The sequence below is a fragment of the Chiloscyllium plagiosum genome, chromosome 12, assembly GCF_004010195.1.
Source record: "Chiloscyllium plagiosum isolate BGI_BamShark_2017 chromosome 12, ASM401019v2, whole genome shotgun sequence".
Lineage (NCBI taxonomy): Eukaryota > Metazoa > Chordata > Chondrichthyes > Orectolobiformes > Hemiscylliidae > Chiloscyllium > Chiloscyllium plagiosum.
In genome coordinates, this window is record NC_057721.1 from 8384603 (window position 1) to 8402003 (window position 17401).

The 17401-nt window shown below is 41.4% G+C and overlaps 1 protein-coding gene across 3 annotated transcripts in view; it reads left to right on the forward strand.

Moving 5' to 3' along the window:
* Window positions 1–17401, forward strand: part of phf11 (PHD finger protein 11) — a 70125-nt gene that overhangs the window by 22199 nt on the left and 30525 nt on the right. For all 3 annotated transcript variants that reach the window (XR_006313120.1, XM_043700418.1, XM_043700419.1), the window contains exons 5-6: window positions 3580–3680; window positions 4667–4704. Coding sequence is in view for 2 of the 3 variants with exons in the window: in XM_043700418.1 (XP_043556353.1) it covers window positions 3580–3680; window positions 4667–4704 (139 nt within the window). In the remaining variant the exon portion in view is untranslated. The remainder of the gene's footprint in view (window positions 1–3579; window positions 3681–4666; window positions 4705–17401) is intronic.

A 17401-nucleotide genomic window follows, 5' to 3' on the forward strand; every position in this document is an offset into this window, starting at 1 on the left:
ATTATATCAACATTATGACTGTAACTCTCCAATCTTATTTCTTATTTTTCATACATTCACATATGTGCCCTGCAGCCCTGATTTAGAATGTTTCTTTATTCTGACTTCACCTTTTAACTTACTAACCTATTAATCTATTATTCTTATGTCCCTACTGATGTATTTTAAATCTTCCCTAACACAACTGGCAAAATGCCACACAACAAATGCTGTACCAGACCTGTTCAGATTCCTAGATCTGGCTAGTACAGGAAGCACTTATTTTAATCATGATCCCCTCCCTCTCCTTTAGAATTTGCCTTTTCTTAAATTGATGTGATTTGGTTTCCAGCCCTCACTTGTGGAAACATTTCTCCTTGCTTTCTCTCTCAAAACCCTTCATTTTGTTTGAATAGCTCTGTTAAATCCAATTGACGTTTGTGAGGACAGCGTGACACAGGCTGATATGCTTAAACAGGTTGATGTTAAGAAGGAGAGTGTGCTGAAAACTTTGGAAAATGCAAGGATAGAGGAGTCCCCTGGACCAGATGAGATATACCCAAGGTTACTACAGGAAACGAGGGATGACATAGCTCTGCCTTTGGTGATGATCTTTGCATGCTCATTGTCCACTGGAGTAGTGCCATGTGACTGGAGGGTGGCAAATATTATAATCTTGTTCAAGAAAGGGAATATGGAAATCCTGGGGATTACAGACCAGTCAGTCTTACGTCGGTGGTGTGCAAATTATTTGAGAGGATTCTGAGAGATTACTTGGGAAAACCATAGTTCAGAGATAGTCAGCATGGCTTTTTGAGGAGCAGATCATGCCTCATAAGGCTTATTGAATTCTTTGAGGATGTCTCAAAACACATTGAAGGTAGAGCAGTGGATGTGGTGTACGTGAATTTTAGCAAGGTGTTTGATAAGGTTCCCCATGGTAGACTTATCCAGAAAGTAAGGAGGAATGAGATACAGGGAAATTTGATTGTCTGAATACAGATTTGGCTGGTCCATAGAAGACAGACGGTTGTAGTAAATGGAAAGTATTCAGCCTGGAGCTCGGAGACGAATGGTGTTCTGCAGGAATTTGTTCTGGGATCTCTGCTCTTTGTGACCTTTAGAAAATACTTGATTGAGGAAGTGGAAAGGTAGTTTAGTAAGTTTGCCGATGGCACGAATGTTGGTAGAATGGTGGATAGTGTGGAGGGCTATTGTAGGTTGCAACAAGACATTGACAGGTTGCAGAACTAGACTGATATGTAGCAGTTGGAGTTCAACCTAGAAAAGTGTGAATTGATTCATTTTGGAAAGTCAAGTATTGAAAACAGATTTCGGGGTTAAAGGCAGGATTCTTGGCTGTGTGAAGGAACAGAGGAATCTTGGGGTCCGTGTCCACATATCCCTCAAAGCTGCCCCCCAAGTTGATAGGGTTGTTAAGAAGGCATATGGTGTTTGGTTTTCATTAGCAGGAGGATTGAGTTTAAGAGCTGTGAGGTTATACTGTAGCTCTTTGGAGCCCTGGTTAGACCACACTTGGAATATTGTATTCAGTTCTGGTTGCCTCATTATAGGAAGGATTTGGAAGCTTTGGGGAGGATGCAGAGGAGATTTACCAATGTGCTACCTGGACTGAAGGGCATGCCTTATGAAGAAAGGCTGAGGGAGCTATGGCTTTTGTCTTTGGAGTGAAGAAGGATGAGAGGTGACTTGATAGAGGTGTACAAGATGATGAGAGGCATAGATAGAATGAGTAGCCAGGCTTTTTTCCTCAGGGCAGAGTTGGCTGTCACAAGAGGGCATAATTTTAAGGTGATTGGAGGAAGGTTTGGGGAGATCTCAGAGGTAGGTTCTTTATACCGAGTGTGGTGGGTGTGTGGAATGCACTGCCAGCAGTAGTAATAGAATCAGATACAGTAGGGACATTTAAGTGACTCTTGGATAGGTACATGGATGAAGAGTATGTAGGTTAGTTTTATCTTGGAGTAGGATAAAAGGTTGACACAACATCAAGGGCCAAAGGACCTGTACCGTTCTATGTTAATCTCTTCCACTCTGAACAGAAAATTCCAGCTTCTCTAGTCTCTCCATGTAACTGAAGTTGCTTATTCCTGGTACCATTCCAGGAAATCTCTCCTGTCCTCTCTTGAAGATGTTAACAGTTCCTCAAGCAGGACATCCATTATTTTATATGCTGCTTCATCTGATGTCAATCAGTGTTGTATAAAGATTTGATATACGACTCTTGCTTTTGTACTATTTGCCTTATAAAACATAGAACAATACAGCACAGCAACAGGCCCTTCAGCACACCATGTCTGCATCAACCACAAACGCCATTCTAAACTAATTCCATCTATTTACTCATAAAACAGCTAATTCAATTTTTAGCAGCTTTATCAATTTGCCTTACCACTTTCAAAGAGTGGTATATCACCCCATGACAACATTTAATAGTTTATTAACTAATTCTATGAATTAGCCCTCCACTAATCTACATGTGTTGATCATTTTGTGAGAAGAGTTGATAGACAGCAGCCTCATTTTTTGCCTTTTAGGAAAGTTACTATATAACTGTGTATTTTTATATTTTGTTAAATCCTGTTTGTTATATGGGGTTGGGGATGGTGGAGTATTTGAGAAACCCTAAGTACCAAAAGAAATGAAACCAGTGAATACTAGGATAAAATTATAGCCCAAAAATATTAAACCACGAAGTAAACACTTGATATACAGTTTACAAATGTTTTAAATAGATTTTAGCATAGGAGCAGTAGTATTGCAATTCATCTCCTGTAAAAAGGAAATATAGTTTGTTAAAATCTATATCATATCTACTTTATTATTCATTACTAATAATGGCAAAGGAATAAAGTCCATTTCAATAGCACTCTATACAGCCTTAAATGTGGTCACTGCTGCAATGTCATAGATAATGCAATCAGTTAGTGTACAAAGTTGCGCAAGCAGTAATGTGACTATGGACAAATGATCTATTTCTCTGATAAGTGATAAATATTGTTAATGACACTGGGTGGAACAGAAAAATCTTCCAAATACAGAGCAATCTCGATTATCCAAATGTCGGATTATCCGAACAAGATCTCAAGGTCCCAATGCTTGGGTGAACTGTGTTATCCGAAATGTGATTATCTGAACATTCGATTACTGATCAAAATACTCCCCACCCGTGTCGTTCGGATAATCATGATTCCTCTGTAGTGCCATGGGATATTGTGTATCCACCTAAGAAGAAAGGTAGATGTCTCATTTGAGGGATTACACATCCAGTGCTGCAGTGCTCCCTCAATACTGCACTGAAATGCTAGCCTAGACTTTGCATTCAAATCTTTCAAATGGGACTGGGGGCCATAACTTTCTGACTCAGGCTAAAGTGCTACCATTAGGCGTAAAGCTGATTACCATTCATAACTCAAAGCTGTGGTCTATTCTCAATTCCAAGTTGGTTAACTTCTGATATTGGATGTTTAATCTTTTTTGACATTCATTTTAATTCTGTTGATAATTTAAGTTACTGAATAGCAACTTTGAATTATTAAAACTAAACTGAAGTCTGACGAATGTGACAACTCCTTCAAGGTAATGATGCTGGCAGTGGTACAGATGATGACATTGCTACTGTTGAGGAGAATAATCGTCATCTAGCCTTTAATAGCAAGAAACCGCAATCAGGATTATCAGTAAGTAGACATCTTTCTTTCATTCATCCTTTGTGAACTGTTATAAATTCAGTAATTATTAATTTGGTCGATTACAGTGAGTTTGAGAAAATTCATTAACAGAGTGATGATAACAAATGGAGTGTTTTGTAGTAGTGGTTGAATTAGAAATCATAGTATACTTTTAAGATAAAATTGGATCAGTATTTGAAGATATTGAAACAGTAATATGGGGATAAAGTGGGTCAATGTAAATTATTTTAAGGCAAAGGGCTAGGCCAGATTCAGTAGGCTATATGATCCCAGTCTATGCTGTAAACTTGAATGAAGTATTTGAACTAATTATTTGAGTCGCACAAATAGTTTTCAATCCCTCAGAATAGATGTCATTGTTATTACCTACTTTCTTTTTATGCAGTGAGAACTAGAGAAGATAGCACAGAATGTAGACAGTGCAGTATTTGGAGGAAATCATCAAGATCCAAATTCAACAGCTTGGCTATAGTGGAGGAATAAAATAATGAGGTTTAAAATTAAGAGGCTGCATCTGGTATGTCTTATTTGGTCCATGAAGATCTCGAGTGACAATCAGCTCTGTACATCACTAGTGGTGACATTGCAATTGTCTTTGACTGTTAAACACATGGACTTTTCAGGCACCTGCAGAGAAATTCACAGTAATCTATCGCTGTGAGATTCACTACTGTATTGTGCAATATTCATATCACATATACTCTGATCCATACCCTGATCCTCCATTGCTGTCATATGATACCTTTCTCTAATCTGACATTGTACTACTTATGAATATATAAGTTTTAAAAGATTAATCAATTAAAAAAAAACATTCATTTTATTTAGTTCTGAATGAGGTAATTGCAATAATAAATGAAGCATTTTCCATTTAAGATGCACAAAGCAATAAGGTTTACTTATGTTTGATACTTACCTTTTCTTCTCTTGATGACTTTATTCAATTTCAATTTTTTTATTTCCGATTCTACAAGAAAAGCCTTAATCAGAGAAAACCTGCTGTGAGAAAGAGGTAAGTGAAAGACTGTCCAATGTTCGTCCGTCAAACCTTAAAATTATTTAATGTACATAGTACAAGGCTGGTGTAGATGTTGCCACATTTTACAATCGTTTCATTTCATTTCCACAGGGATAAAATCAGTTGATTCAGGAAGCACTTTTTAGTTACATTTAGATGGAAGTATTATTTTGTTTTACATTATAAATGAAACATGAATTCTCTTAATTTCATGAACTGACTACTGCATAATAATATTATGTACATTTTCTGTACTCTTTCCCCCCCTGCCCAACACCCCAACCCCCGCCTATTATCACATGTATACGATCATAAGAAGTAAGGACAGGAGTAGACCATTTGGCCCCTTGAGCCTGCTCCCTATTCATTAGGATCACAACTGATCCAACATGTCCACTTCTCTGCCTTTTACCTGTAACTATGATTCCCCTACTGATCAAGAAGCTATCTATCTCAGCCTTAAATATACACGAGAATTCTGCCCCCACGGCTGTATATGGTTAGGAGTTCCAAAGACACTTAACTCATTTAAAGAAGAAATGCTTCCTCATCTCATTCTTAAATTGACGCCACTCTATTTTGAGATTATGCCCTCTGCCCGTAGACTTTTCCAGGAGGGAAACATCTTCTCAGCACTTACCCTGTGAAGTCCCTTAAGAATCCTTTAATGGACTCTGGAAAGATCGTGGAGTCCCAAGAAACTTCTAAAAATGAACTCGCCTGCATTTCCAGCCGTCCAGAAATGCTGAAAAAGGGAAAGAGGAGCATCCGAGGTCGGACCTGCAGTTCAGCTGCAGGATCCTCTGAGTCAATTATTTTCCAGGCCCTGGTGAATGAACTCGCAAAAGCTTGAGATGCTGGGGCAACAGATTGAAGAGAAACTGGCACGAATCTCTCTCATGCTGCAGAAGCATGAGCAGCAGCTGGGAGACCTGAAGAAAAGAATGAATGAGGTGGAGCACAGGGTCACAGTAGTGAAAGCTGATGTCAGTTCATCCAAGGATAGGATCCAAGCCCTGGAGACGCAGGTCCATAATTTGCACAACCAAATGGATGATCTTGAGAACAGAGGCAGGAGAAAAAAATGTTCGGATCATCCATCCGCCTGAGGGTAAGGAAGGTGAGCGGCCTGAGGAATTTGTTGAGGACTCGCTGCCGAAATTCCTTGACTTGGAGGCTGGCATGAGAAGATTGAAGATAGAGAGGACTCACCAGGTCGCAGCGCGGAGATCGGGTCTGGGTCAACATCCCCGTCCTCTCCTGGTGTGGTTTCATCATTACCGGGATAAGGAGAAAGTCATGGAGGCTTCCAGAGTCCAGGAGAAGGATCCAAAGGGCCTAATCCGTGAAGCATCCGTCAGTGCTTTGGTACACCCTAGATGGATCCATACATCTCTTTGACACGTCGGAGAACAAATTAACCTAATGTGAACAATTTTAGTATGTATAAATAGCGTTGTTTGGGTATGTCTTTGTTGTTTTGTAAAATAAATGGAGGAAGTCCGGTTGGAGCTTTATCTTTTTTTTTTCTCTATTGATAATAATTTGGTTGAAACTATGTCTGGCGGCGGTTGAGAAATACATTTTCAATTTCTAAGTTAGGGCAGACCAAAGGATGGGTGGGGTATTTATTCCCTTTTTTTAAAAAATGCTTTTTTATTCATATTGGTATTCTATGGGTGTTTAATCTTTTCTGCTTGTGTTTGCAGTGCGGCTCTAGCTGGGAGAAGTGAAGGTGGTTGGGATGGTTAGATCTGAAAATGTGTTGCTGGAAAAGCGCAGCAGGTCAGGCAGCATCCAAGGAACAGGAGAATCGACGTTTCGGGCATAAGCCCTTCTTCTTATGCCCGAAACATCGATTCTCCTGTTCCTTAAATGCTGCCTGACCCGCTGCGCTTTTCCAGCAACACATTTTCAGCTCTGATCTCCAGCATCTGCACCCCTCACTTTCTCCTCTGGGATGGTTAGATGCCTACTTATGGGCAGTTTGGGAAGGGTAGTTGCCCTCTCTAGGCAGGGAGTGAGTTCCCTACTCAGCACTGTTAGCACTTTATTTTCAATAGTTTTTGTAGGTTTGTTAAATGTAGTGGGTTTAGTTCATGTAGTTTTTATATTTGGTGGATCACGTGACACTAAAACTCAGTTTGTGGTCTGGAATTTAAATGTTATTGCAGAAGGCTACGGCTAATGACTTGATTAAATGGTGTACCTGGAATATCAAGGGAAGTCACTCACCAATTAAGACGAAGTAGTGCTCTTGAGTCTTAGAAAGGCGAAGGTGAATACGGCTTTGTTACAGGAGACACACTTGGATGACAAGGAGCATCTGAAATTACAGCAGAATGGCTTTGACCGAGTTTATTTTTCATCATTTAATACCAGAAGTAGGGGAGTGGCTACATTGGTTAAGAAGAATCTCCCATTTAAATTGTTGGAGTGTGTTAAAGACACACACGGGAGGTTTGTAATTCTTAAAGCCTTGATAAATGGGGAAGAATATAATGTTTTAAATGTTTATTGCCCTCCAGCTGATCCCCTTAAAGTTTTGGTAGACGCTTTTTCTAAACTGATAAGTCTGGAGTCCTGGCTCATCATTATAGGGGGAAATTTTAACTGTCTCATGGATCCCATTTTAGATAGGTTGACCAAAGGTCCCTCAATACCCTCTGTACAAACTAAACAGTGCGTTGGTGGATGTCTGGAGGCATCTCCATTCTACAGGTAGGGATTTTATGTTTTTCTCCAATCCGCAAAGATGTCACCCAAAGATTGTGGGGTTTTCTTCTGACCCCTGCGGTAACACCTGATTTGGTGGCATCTTGTACAATTGGTAATATTACCATCTCTGATCATGCTGCAGTGTACCTTATGGTTAAGATTAAGGACGTTACAGTGGGTTCGAAGTACTGGCGAATGGATCCCTTTATCCTCAATAATAATAAGTTTATGGAGTATTTCTCTAGGGAATTTTGGGCGTTCCTAGACATCAACATAGGCTTGGTTGATAGCTCATCCGTTCTCTGGGAAACTGCCAAAGCCTATGCTAGGTGGTTAGTTATTTCAAATTCCGTCAGTAGGAAGCGGCAGAAGGGTGAGCAGCAATGTCTCCTTGAAGCACGGTTGAAGGCAGCCGGGAAGGCCTACTTTGACAGACCCTCGCTGCAGTTTGCATTGAATTCTGTGCTCATGCAGATGGCAAAGAAAGAACTGGATTTTGCAAAGCAAAGGTTATATGAGCGTGGTGTCAAGCCAGGCAAATACTTAGCGTTTCTTGCCGGATAAAGGAGTGCCCTACAAGCCATTATGGCGATTATGGAAGGGTCTGGGAACCTAACGTGATTCTAAAAAAGATTAATGTGGCATTTCACTGGTTTTACTCTAAGTTATACCAATCTGAGGATTGTGAGGAGGGGTAGGCAAAAATGGAATTTTTTTTTAAGGATCTGAAGCTCCCGGGTGTGACTCCCAAACAAGAGTCCTTTTTCAATGCCCCGTTATCAGAGCAAGAAGTGCAGGAAGCTGTGAGGCAGCTTCAGTGTGGAATGACCGTCCAGTTCTGACAGAATTCCCAGTGAATTCTATAAGGAATTTATAAGTATACTGTCAGGCCCGATGCTCACTATGTTTAATGATTCATACAGTCACGATTGTCTCCCACCATCTCTGAGAGCGGCCAATATTTCACTTTTCCTTAAAAAAGGGAAGGACCCAGAAGACCATGCTTTGTACAGGCCCATCTCACTCTTAAATGTAGACTTTAAAATCCTCTGTAAGACGCTCGCATTAAGGCTGGAGACTGTATTACCTTCTATGATTAAAGAGGATCAGACAGGCTTCATAAAGGGTCGCAGATCCTCCAATAATGTTAGGAGGCTGCTTAATGTAATTCAGGCATGCCAACAACAGGGATTGGTGATTTCTGTAGATGCAGAGAAGGCATTTGAATGAGTTGCTTGGCCATACCTTTCTGTACTCTGGAGCAGTTTGTATTGGACAAACTCTTTATAAGATAGGTAAAGGTTCTCTATGGTGGCCCTCTCGTGGTGGTCATCACCAATGGGGTATGATCAAGCAATTTTTAGGGGCAGTCGGCAGTGCTGTCCCCTTTCACTATTGCTTTTCACGTTGGTGATTGAAGGCCATTCGTGGGGATCCCAATATATCAGCTCAGATGTGGGGTCAAAATTACATAAGATTTTGTTGTATGCAGACAATGTCTTAATTTTTTGACAAATCCAGCAGTCTCAGTGCCTCACCTGATACAATACATTCACGCATTTGGTGCCTTTTCGGGGTACAAGGTTAACTACAAAATCAGAGGCTATGCCTATGGGTGGTCTTACGAAGGAGCTTGGTCTTGAGCACGACTATAGATTTCCCATTTAGGTGGTCACGGGGGTTTTGTGTATTGGGGCATATTCATTACTCCAGTTCTGGATTGGCTATTCAAAGCCAATTTTATCCAATTATTTGAAAAAGATTAAACAAGATCTTCAAAGATGGGAGGCATTTCTAGTCTCGTGGTTGGGTTGGATTGCACTTATTAAGATGAATATTCTCCCCTGTTTGCTATACCCTATACGGATGCTCCCCCTGATTTTCAATAAACAAACACTCAGGAGACTGAACGCTGGTTCAGCTCCTTTATTTGGCATCGTAAGCAGCCCCCCATTAAATTAGCCAAACTGCAACTGCCTCACAGACTGGGGGGAGTGGACCTTCTGGACATTAAAAATTACCAATTAAGCTCGCTTTTGTCCTAGATGAGTGACTGGGTCTGTGGGGATCCTCGTTCAATATAGCTAGATATCGAAGCCTCCCAGGTAAGGTGCCCCCTTACCAGTTTGCTGCTTTTGGACAAGATGAGGACAGTTAGGGAATATTGCCATAACTCGATGGTTATCAATACTGTTAAAGCATGGAGGGCAGTTTGACAGAGGGAAGGCAATATTGGCAAAACATCTTTTCTTTACATCTTTAGTGGGTATGCTCATTTTTCAACCAGGAATGATAGATGCAGGACTTAAACGTTGGGCACCTAGGGGTGTGTCTTGCATGGGCGATTTATTTGAGGAAAACATAATGATTTCCTTTGATCAGTTAGTATGGAAGTATGAGTTATCTAGTAGAGACCCCTTTTGGTTTTTTCAAGTTAGGGATATTATCCAAAAAAAACCACACTTTTGACTGATCCCTGCAAATCCAACATAGAGGGGGGTGCTAAGTGCTAAGAGTATACTTTCTGTCAGTACTTTACATCATCAATCGGGGGGCGCCCCCTCAGATGAGTTTGATCGACTCTGCAGGATGTTGGGGAGAGAGCTGGGTGTTGAAGTCTTCGCAGAGGCATGCAAGGATATTTGGGAGAATGCAAGGAAGATATCAATTTGCAACAGGACCCATACTTTACAGTCGAAGATTCTCCACAGGATCCACTTGGCTCCGGACCATTTGTCAAAATTTAAACCAGGGATATCTTCTTGTCCCAGGTGCAAAGTCTGTATAGGCACTCTTACCCATTGTCTCTGGTCTTGTGATAGGCTTCAAACATATCAGAGTGCTGTAGCGGGCGCAATGGAGAGGATTTTGGGTGTAAGGGTGGAAAAGGATCCCATCTCTCTCCTTTTGGACCTGGCCAGTGTATTTCCTGCAGACGCGCAAAAGAAAAACTGTTCAATATTCTCACGTTTTGATATCTGAAAACCCCCTGGGCCTGTTGGGTTGGTGGGAGATTGTTATGGAGCATATTCCCTTGGATTTTCTCACAAACATGGTACACCACAAAAGTGAGAATTTTTATAAAACAAGGCAGCCCTTTTTGGAATACCTTGACACAGATTTATCTGCCACACTAACAAGGGCTGTAACGATTGTGTTTTACAAGTCCAATATCCAGGTAGGAGGAACTATGAATGTATGAGCGTTTGTTTGGCTGGGCTGAGTTATTACTATTTATTAGTTTGTTGGTTTATTTAAAATTTAGTTAACTAGCCAGTTTGCGTTTTTTTTATTCTATACTTTTCTATATGTGTTTTTACATTTGTACATGAGGGTGGGTTGGGTTTTTTTTCACTTGGGTTTTTTTTTGTATTGTTTTGAGTTGTATTGTTTTGTACTTGTTTTAACATTAAAAATCTATTTAAAAAATATATATTTTTATTGGAAACAAAGTGTGTGCTGTTTCAGGAGGGAAGCAATGTCATAGTAGCAATGTCAGTGGACCAGTAATCTAGAACCCTGGGCTAATGATCATGTCCCCATCTTTGGGCCAGAAGGTCCAAATTAAACTTCCTCCTGCAGAATTGTGTCATACCATGTTTAAGCAGGTTGATTAAACTGACAAAGGTGTATTGAAATGGCAGGCAACCAGAAGCTCAGGGTCATGCTTCCTGACTGAGCGAAGGTGTTCCACAAAGCTGTTTATGTTTGGCTTCCTCAGTAGAGGACGCTACAGTGACAGTTGATTACAGTTGACTAAATTGAATGAAGGGAAAATGAATTTATGCTTCACCTAGAAGGAGCGTTCAAAGCCTCAGACATTGAGGAAAGAGGAGGTAAAAGAACAAAGGGTAAGTGAGGAGAAAATAGGGCCCCTCAAAGATCAGCAAGGCAGCCTAGTTGTGGAGCGATAGGAGAAGAGGGAGACGCTAAACAAGTATTTTGAATCAGTGTTTACTGTGGAGAAGGACATGGAAGATATAGAATGTAGAGAAATAGATGGTGACATCTTGAAAAATGTCTATATTACAGAGGAGGAAGTGCTGGATGTCTTGAAATGGATGAAAGTGGATAAAACCCCAAGAGCTGATCAGGTGCACCCTAGCTAAGGAAGTGATAGCTGGGCCTCTTGCTGAGGTATTTGTATCATCAATAGTCAAGGTGAGGTGCTAGAAGACTGGAGATTGACTAATATGGTGCCACTATTTAAGAAAGGTGGTAAGGTTAAGCCAGGGAACTATAGCCCGGTGAACCTGACATCGGTGGTGGGCAAGTTGTTGGAGGAATCCTGAGGGACAGGATTTACATGTATTTGGAAAGGTAAGGACTGAATAGGGATAGTCAGCATGGCTTTGTGCATGGGAAATCATGTCTCACAAGCTTGGTTTGAGTTTTTTGAAGAAGTAACAAAGAGGATTGATGAGGGCAGAGTGGTGGACATGATGTACATGGACTTCAATAAGGCATTCGACAAGGTTCCCCATGGAAGACTGGTTATCAAGGTTTGATCTCATGGAATACAGGGAGAACTAGCCATTTGGATACAGAACTGGGTCAAAGACAGAAGGTGTTAGAGGGTTGTTTTTCAGACTGGAGACCTGTGACCAGTAGTCTGCCACAAGGATCGGTGCTGGGTCCACTACTTCTCATCATTTATATAAACGAATCGCCTATGAAAATAGGTGCTTTAGTTGGTAACTTTGCAGATGGCACCAAAATTGGAGGTGTAGTGGACACCGAAGAAGGTTACCTCCGATTACAACGGGATCTTGATCAGATGGGCCAAAGGGCTGGGAAGTGATAGATGGAGTTTAATTTAGATATATGTGAGGTGTTGCATTTTGGAAAAGCAAATCTTAGCAGGACTTATACACGTAATGGTAAGGTCCTAGGTAGTGTTGCTGAACAAAGAGACCTTGGAGTTCAGAGTTCCTTGAAAGTAGAGATGCAGGTAGACAGAATAGTGAAGAGGTTTAGTATGCTTCCCTTTATTGGTTGGAGTTTTGAGTGTAGGAGTTTGGAGGTCATGTTACCGAAGTACAGGATGTTAGTTAGGCCACTTTTGGAATATTGCTTGCAATTCTGGTCTCCTTCCTATTGGAAGGACGTTGTGAAACTTGAAAGGGTTCAGAAAGGATTGACAAAGATGTTGCCAGGATTGGAGGGTTTGAGCTATAGGCAGAGGCTGAAGGGGGCTGAGGCCATTTTCCCTGGAGCATCAGAGGCTGAGAGGTGACCTTATGGAAGTTTATAAAATCATGAGGGGCATGGATAGGGTAAATAGACAAGGTCTTTTCCCTGGGTTGGGGGAGTCCAAAACTAGAGGGCATAGGTTTAGGGTGAGAGAAGAAAGATATAAAAGTGACCTAAGGGGCAACTTTTTCACGCAGAGGGTGGTGCGTGACTGGAATGAGTTGCCAGAGAAAATGGTGGAGGGTGGTACAATCACAGCATTTAAAAGGATGTGGATAGGAAAAGTTTAGAGGGATATGGGCTAAGTGCTGGCAAATGGGGCTAGATTAGATTAAGATTTCTGTCGGCATGGACGAGTTGGACCGAAGGGTCTGTTTCTGTGCTGTACATCTGACTTTGTAAGTGTTACACCTCCTGTGATCATCTGGCCAGATGCTGTGGGAGGGGAATGAAGATGTTACATGGTGAACCAGGGTGTCACAGTGGGAATAGTCCTTTCAAAATACTACCAGGGCAGGGCAAAGTAAGTTCAGTGGTGACATCAAACTAGAGGTGGTGGAAATGGCAGCGGATGAACATAGAGTCTGTAGGATGCAAACCGAAGACAAGGGATGACTTTGGGAGGGAAGGACAAGAGGTGAGAACAGAAGACTGGAAATGGATCAGACACATGGTTCAGGGCCCTGTTAAGCATAGGAGAAGAGGAATCCTTAGTTGGAGAAAGAGGCAGACCTGCCAGAAATGCATTTGGAAAGCAACATCGTTGACATAGATTTAGCAAAAGATGGCGAAACTGTAGGATGGACTTAACTTCTTGCAGAAAGCAGGATGTAACAAAAAATAGATGAGGTAGCTTTAGGAGTCAGAGTTTGTTTTAAATGTAGTAGATAGATATGTCAAGGAAGATCACATGCTAAAAATAACTTCTGCGTACACAGCAACTGTAGTGTGCAGATACTTAATGAAAATCCTTGGTGTGGGTAACCTGGTGCTTCTTGCCACGTTGCTTCCTATTGGTGCCAATATGTGAAGTGCCTTGAGTGTAATTTACTTTTCCACAGAGCTGCAATCTGAGTAACTAGAGGATATGATGTGGCTGACAGCAAGTTAAATTGTTCCCACCTCATAGGGACCACTTTATGAATTGGCAGGCTGCATCCCTCACTGTCCGTGCAGTATGGCTGACTTCAGTTTTGTTGTTTGTGGAAACCTCACAGTAAGAGGTGCGAAGGTATGAATTGAGAAACCGAATTATCATTTGAATTCTTTATGATCAGGGCTCTGTGGCTGTTGATCTCCAAACCCCAGTGTCACCAATGATACCAGTAAAGCTCTCTGAGAAACCTGCTTGTCCCAATCATTTGGTAATAGAAGCTGTAACTGTCTTCATCTTCACATCTCATGTTTTGATCAAATCAGTCTAGGTCATGGCCATGCAGACTGCCCTTTGATGTTCTTATGTTGGTCATTTCATTTGGATATTTGCAACACCTCTACACTGCTGTCATCGAAACTGTACATGGTGCTGGTGAGAGCACATATGGAGTATTGTAAACAGATTTGGTCCCCTTATTTAAGAAAATATATCATTTCATTGGAGGCAGTTCAGAGAAGGTTCATGAGGATGATGCTGAGAAAGGATGAGCAAGGCTAAACATGTTTCAACTCTACTCACTGGGGTTTAGAAGAATGAGCAATGACACACAATAATTCTTAAACTTGACAGAGCAAATGCTGAGAGGATGTTTCCCTTTATGGGCAATTCTAGGACTAGAGGGCAAAGTCTAAGAATAAAGAGGTACAAATTTAAGACTGGGATGAGGAGGAATTTCTTCTCTTGCAGCGTTATGAGTCCATGGAACTCCTTGTCACAGACAACTATTGAGACAGTGTTCTTGTCCATTTTTAAGGCTGAGATAGAAAACTTCTTGATCAGTAGGGGAAATCAAAGGTTACACAGAAAATGCAGGAAAGTGGATCTGAGGAATGTTGGTTCAGCCATGATCCTATCGAATCATGGAGCAGGCTCCAGGGGCTGAACAGTCTACTCCAGTTCCTACTTATTATGGCCCTAACTTCAGTGCTCTGAAGTAATCTGGTGAAGAGTAACTGGACCCCTACAATTTGATTCCTTTTTTTGCAACAGTCAGACACCAATGACTGTCTGTATATCTGATTCGGAAGAACAAGTTTCTGGAGCACTGTGCCTTCACCATCTCGTTAGTGGGGCAAGATCATAGGCCACAGAATTTATAGTAGAAGATCAAAGCGTCATACAAACCTAGTCAAGCAAACCTACAAACAAATTGCTGTTTCTTGACTTGAAGATAGAAGCTTTAACTGTCTTCAACTTAACATCTCCGGTCTTGACCAATGCAGTCTAGGTCATGGCAATGCAGACTGCCCTTTGATGTTCTTATGTTGGTCATTGGATTTGGATATTGCAAAACCTCTACACTGCTGTCAGCTTATTGCAGCTGTACATGGGCCTGGTGAGACCACATATAGGGTATTGTAACTTGTGACTTGAAATAAGTTCTGGGATTAATGGGAAACCTGCATCCCATTCTAAGTGATTAAAGACTTCACAGCAATCTAGGTTTGTTCAATACATCACATCAGTTGTATGACACTTTGATCTTTTACTATAAATTCTGTGTCCTGTGATCCTGCTCCACCGACTACCTGATTAAGGAGCAGTGCTCTGAAAGCTAGTGCTTCCAAATAAACCTGTTGGATTATAACCTGGTGTTGTGATTTTTAACTTTGTCCACCCCAATCAAACATTGGCATCTCCACATCACACATATTTGATGTTATAGCCCCCCAAAAACCCTTTAAAAAGCACATCTTTTAAAATCTGAGTTAATTTGCACTTAAACCAAGGGAGAACCATTTTAGCCCCAGCTTGCAGTATTGTCCCATTTAGGCTCCACTTGCGAACATATTCTTTGCATCTAACTCAGTGTAACCCTATCTGACTTAGTGTATAATTCCTTTTGAGTGGGTAGCCATGTTAAAGCTGTTGGATTGTTGTGAAATCTCCACTGATTCATCAATGTAATTTTTGGAAAGGAAACTTGCTGTCCTTAGCCATTCCCTTCCATATTTGACACCACTAACACATGGTGTCCTGTTTCTGTAGTTCAGTGGTTATTGCGTTAGCTTTACAAATGAATGGACCCAAGTTTGAAATCAGGCAAAAGCATTTGAATGCATTGCTAGTGTCACAGTGGAGAACTGAGTCCTCTGTTAAATATGTAGATGCCGTAGGTGGAGAAGCAGGTAGTGTTACAGAAGCAAGTTGGCTGCAGACGCATTGGACAGTCCGGGAGAGTGGGCAAAGTAGTGGCAGATGGAGTAGAATGCAGCAAAGTGTGAGGTTATGGATTTTGGTTGGAAGAATAGAGGCTGAGACTGTTTTTTAAATGGGGAAATGAAGCATAAAGGGACTTCAGAGTCCAAATTCAGAATTCTCTTAAGGTTAACATGCAGGTTCAGTTGGCAGTTGAGAAGGCAAATGCAATATTAGCATTAATTTCAAGACAGCTAGAATACAGAGTCGAGATGTACTGCTGAGGTTGTTAAGGCTCTGGTCAAACCATATTTGGAATATTGTAAGTAGTTTTGGGCCAAGTATGTAAGGAAGGATATGCTGGCATGGAAGGGGATCTAGAGGAGGCTTAGAAGAAGTAAGTAGCTTTTCCCTGAGCTTGTCAAGAGTAAATTATTTTCAGATCATAAATATTATTATCTAAGGTCAGTGCCTGAGGCTTATTGTCCATCCTCCTCAACAAATTGTTGAACAACCTTTCAAACCAGGAAGGTGGCAATGCTCTGCCCCAACTATAAGCCGTCAGTGGTGGGTACCCAGCATTGCGTCAAATTATGAGACCAGGCATCCACGTTGGACTCTGAGGTGAACTTCTGATTTCATGTTTACGCCATCACCAAGATTATGTACTATCAACTCATAACTGCTTGATATTTTCTGTCTCTGCACATCTGCAGCTGAATCCCTCCTCATACCTCTAGACTATAGCATTCCAATGTACTCCTGGTTGGACTCCCAAATTCTACCTCCATCAATACAAGGTCATGCAAAACCCTGCTGTTCATGTCCTGTTGTTCTTCACTCCTGTGCTTGCTGACCTATACGTCCAGTCAAGCAATGTCTTGATTTTGAAAGTTGCATCCTTGTTTTCAAATTCCTCAACATTGCCTTCATTGCTCAGTCCTTTGAGTATAGGAATTTGGAAGTCATATTGAGGTTTTACAGGATATTGGAATACATGGAATGGAATCCCTACAGTGGGGGAACAGGCCATTTGGCCCAACAAGTCTGCACCAACCCCCTGAAGAGTCACTCACTCAGACCCATTCCTCTACATTTACCCCTGACTAATGCACCTAACCCACACATCTCTGAGCACTATGGACAATTTAGCATGGCCAGTTAACCTAACCTGCACATCTTCTGATTGTGGGAGGAAACCAGAGTACCCAGAGGAAACTCATGCAGACATGGGGAGAATGTGCAAACTCCACGCAGACAGTCGGCCGAGGCTGGAATTGAACCTGGATCCCGGATGCTGTGAGGTTATGAGAAGGATATTATCAAGCTGGAGAGGGTTCAGAAGAGATTTACCAGGAAGTTGTTGGATGTGGAAGATTTGAGTTATAAAGAGAGGCTGGATAGGCCGGCACTTGTTTCACTGGAGTGTAGGTGGTTGTGAGGTGACCTTATAGAAGTTTATAAAGTAATGAGGGGAATAGATGG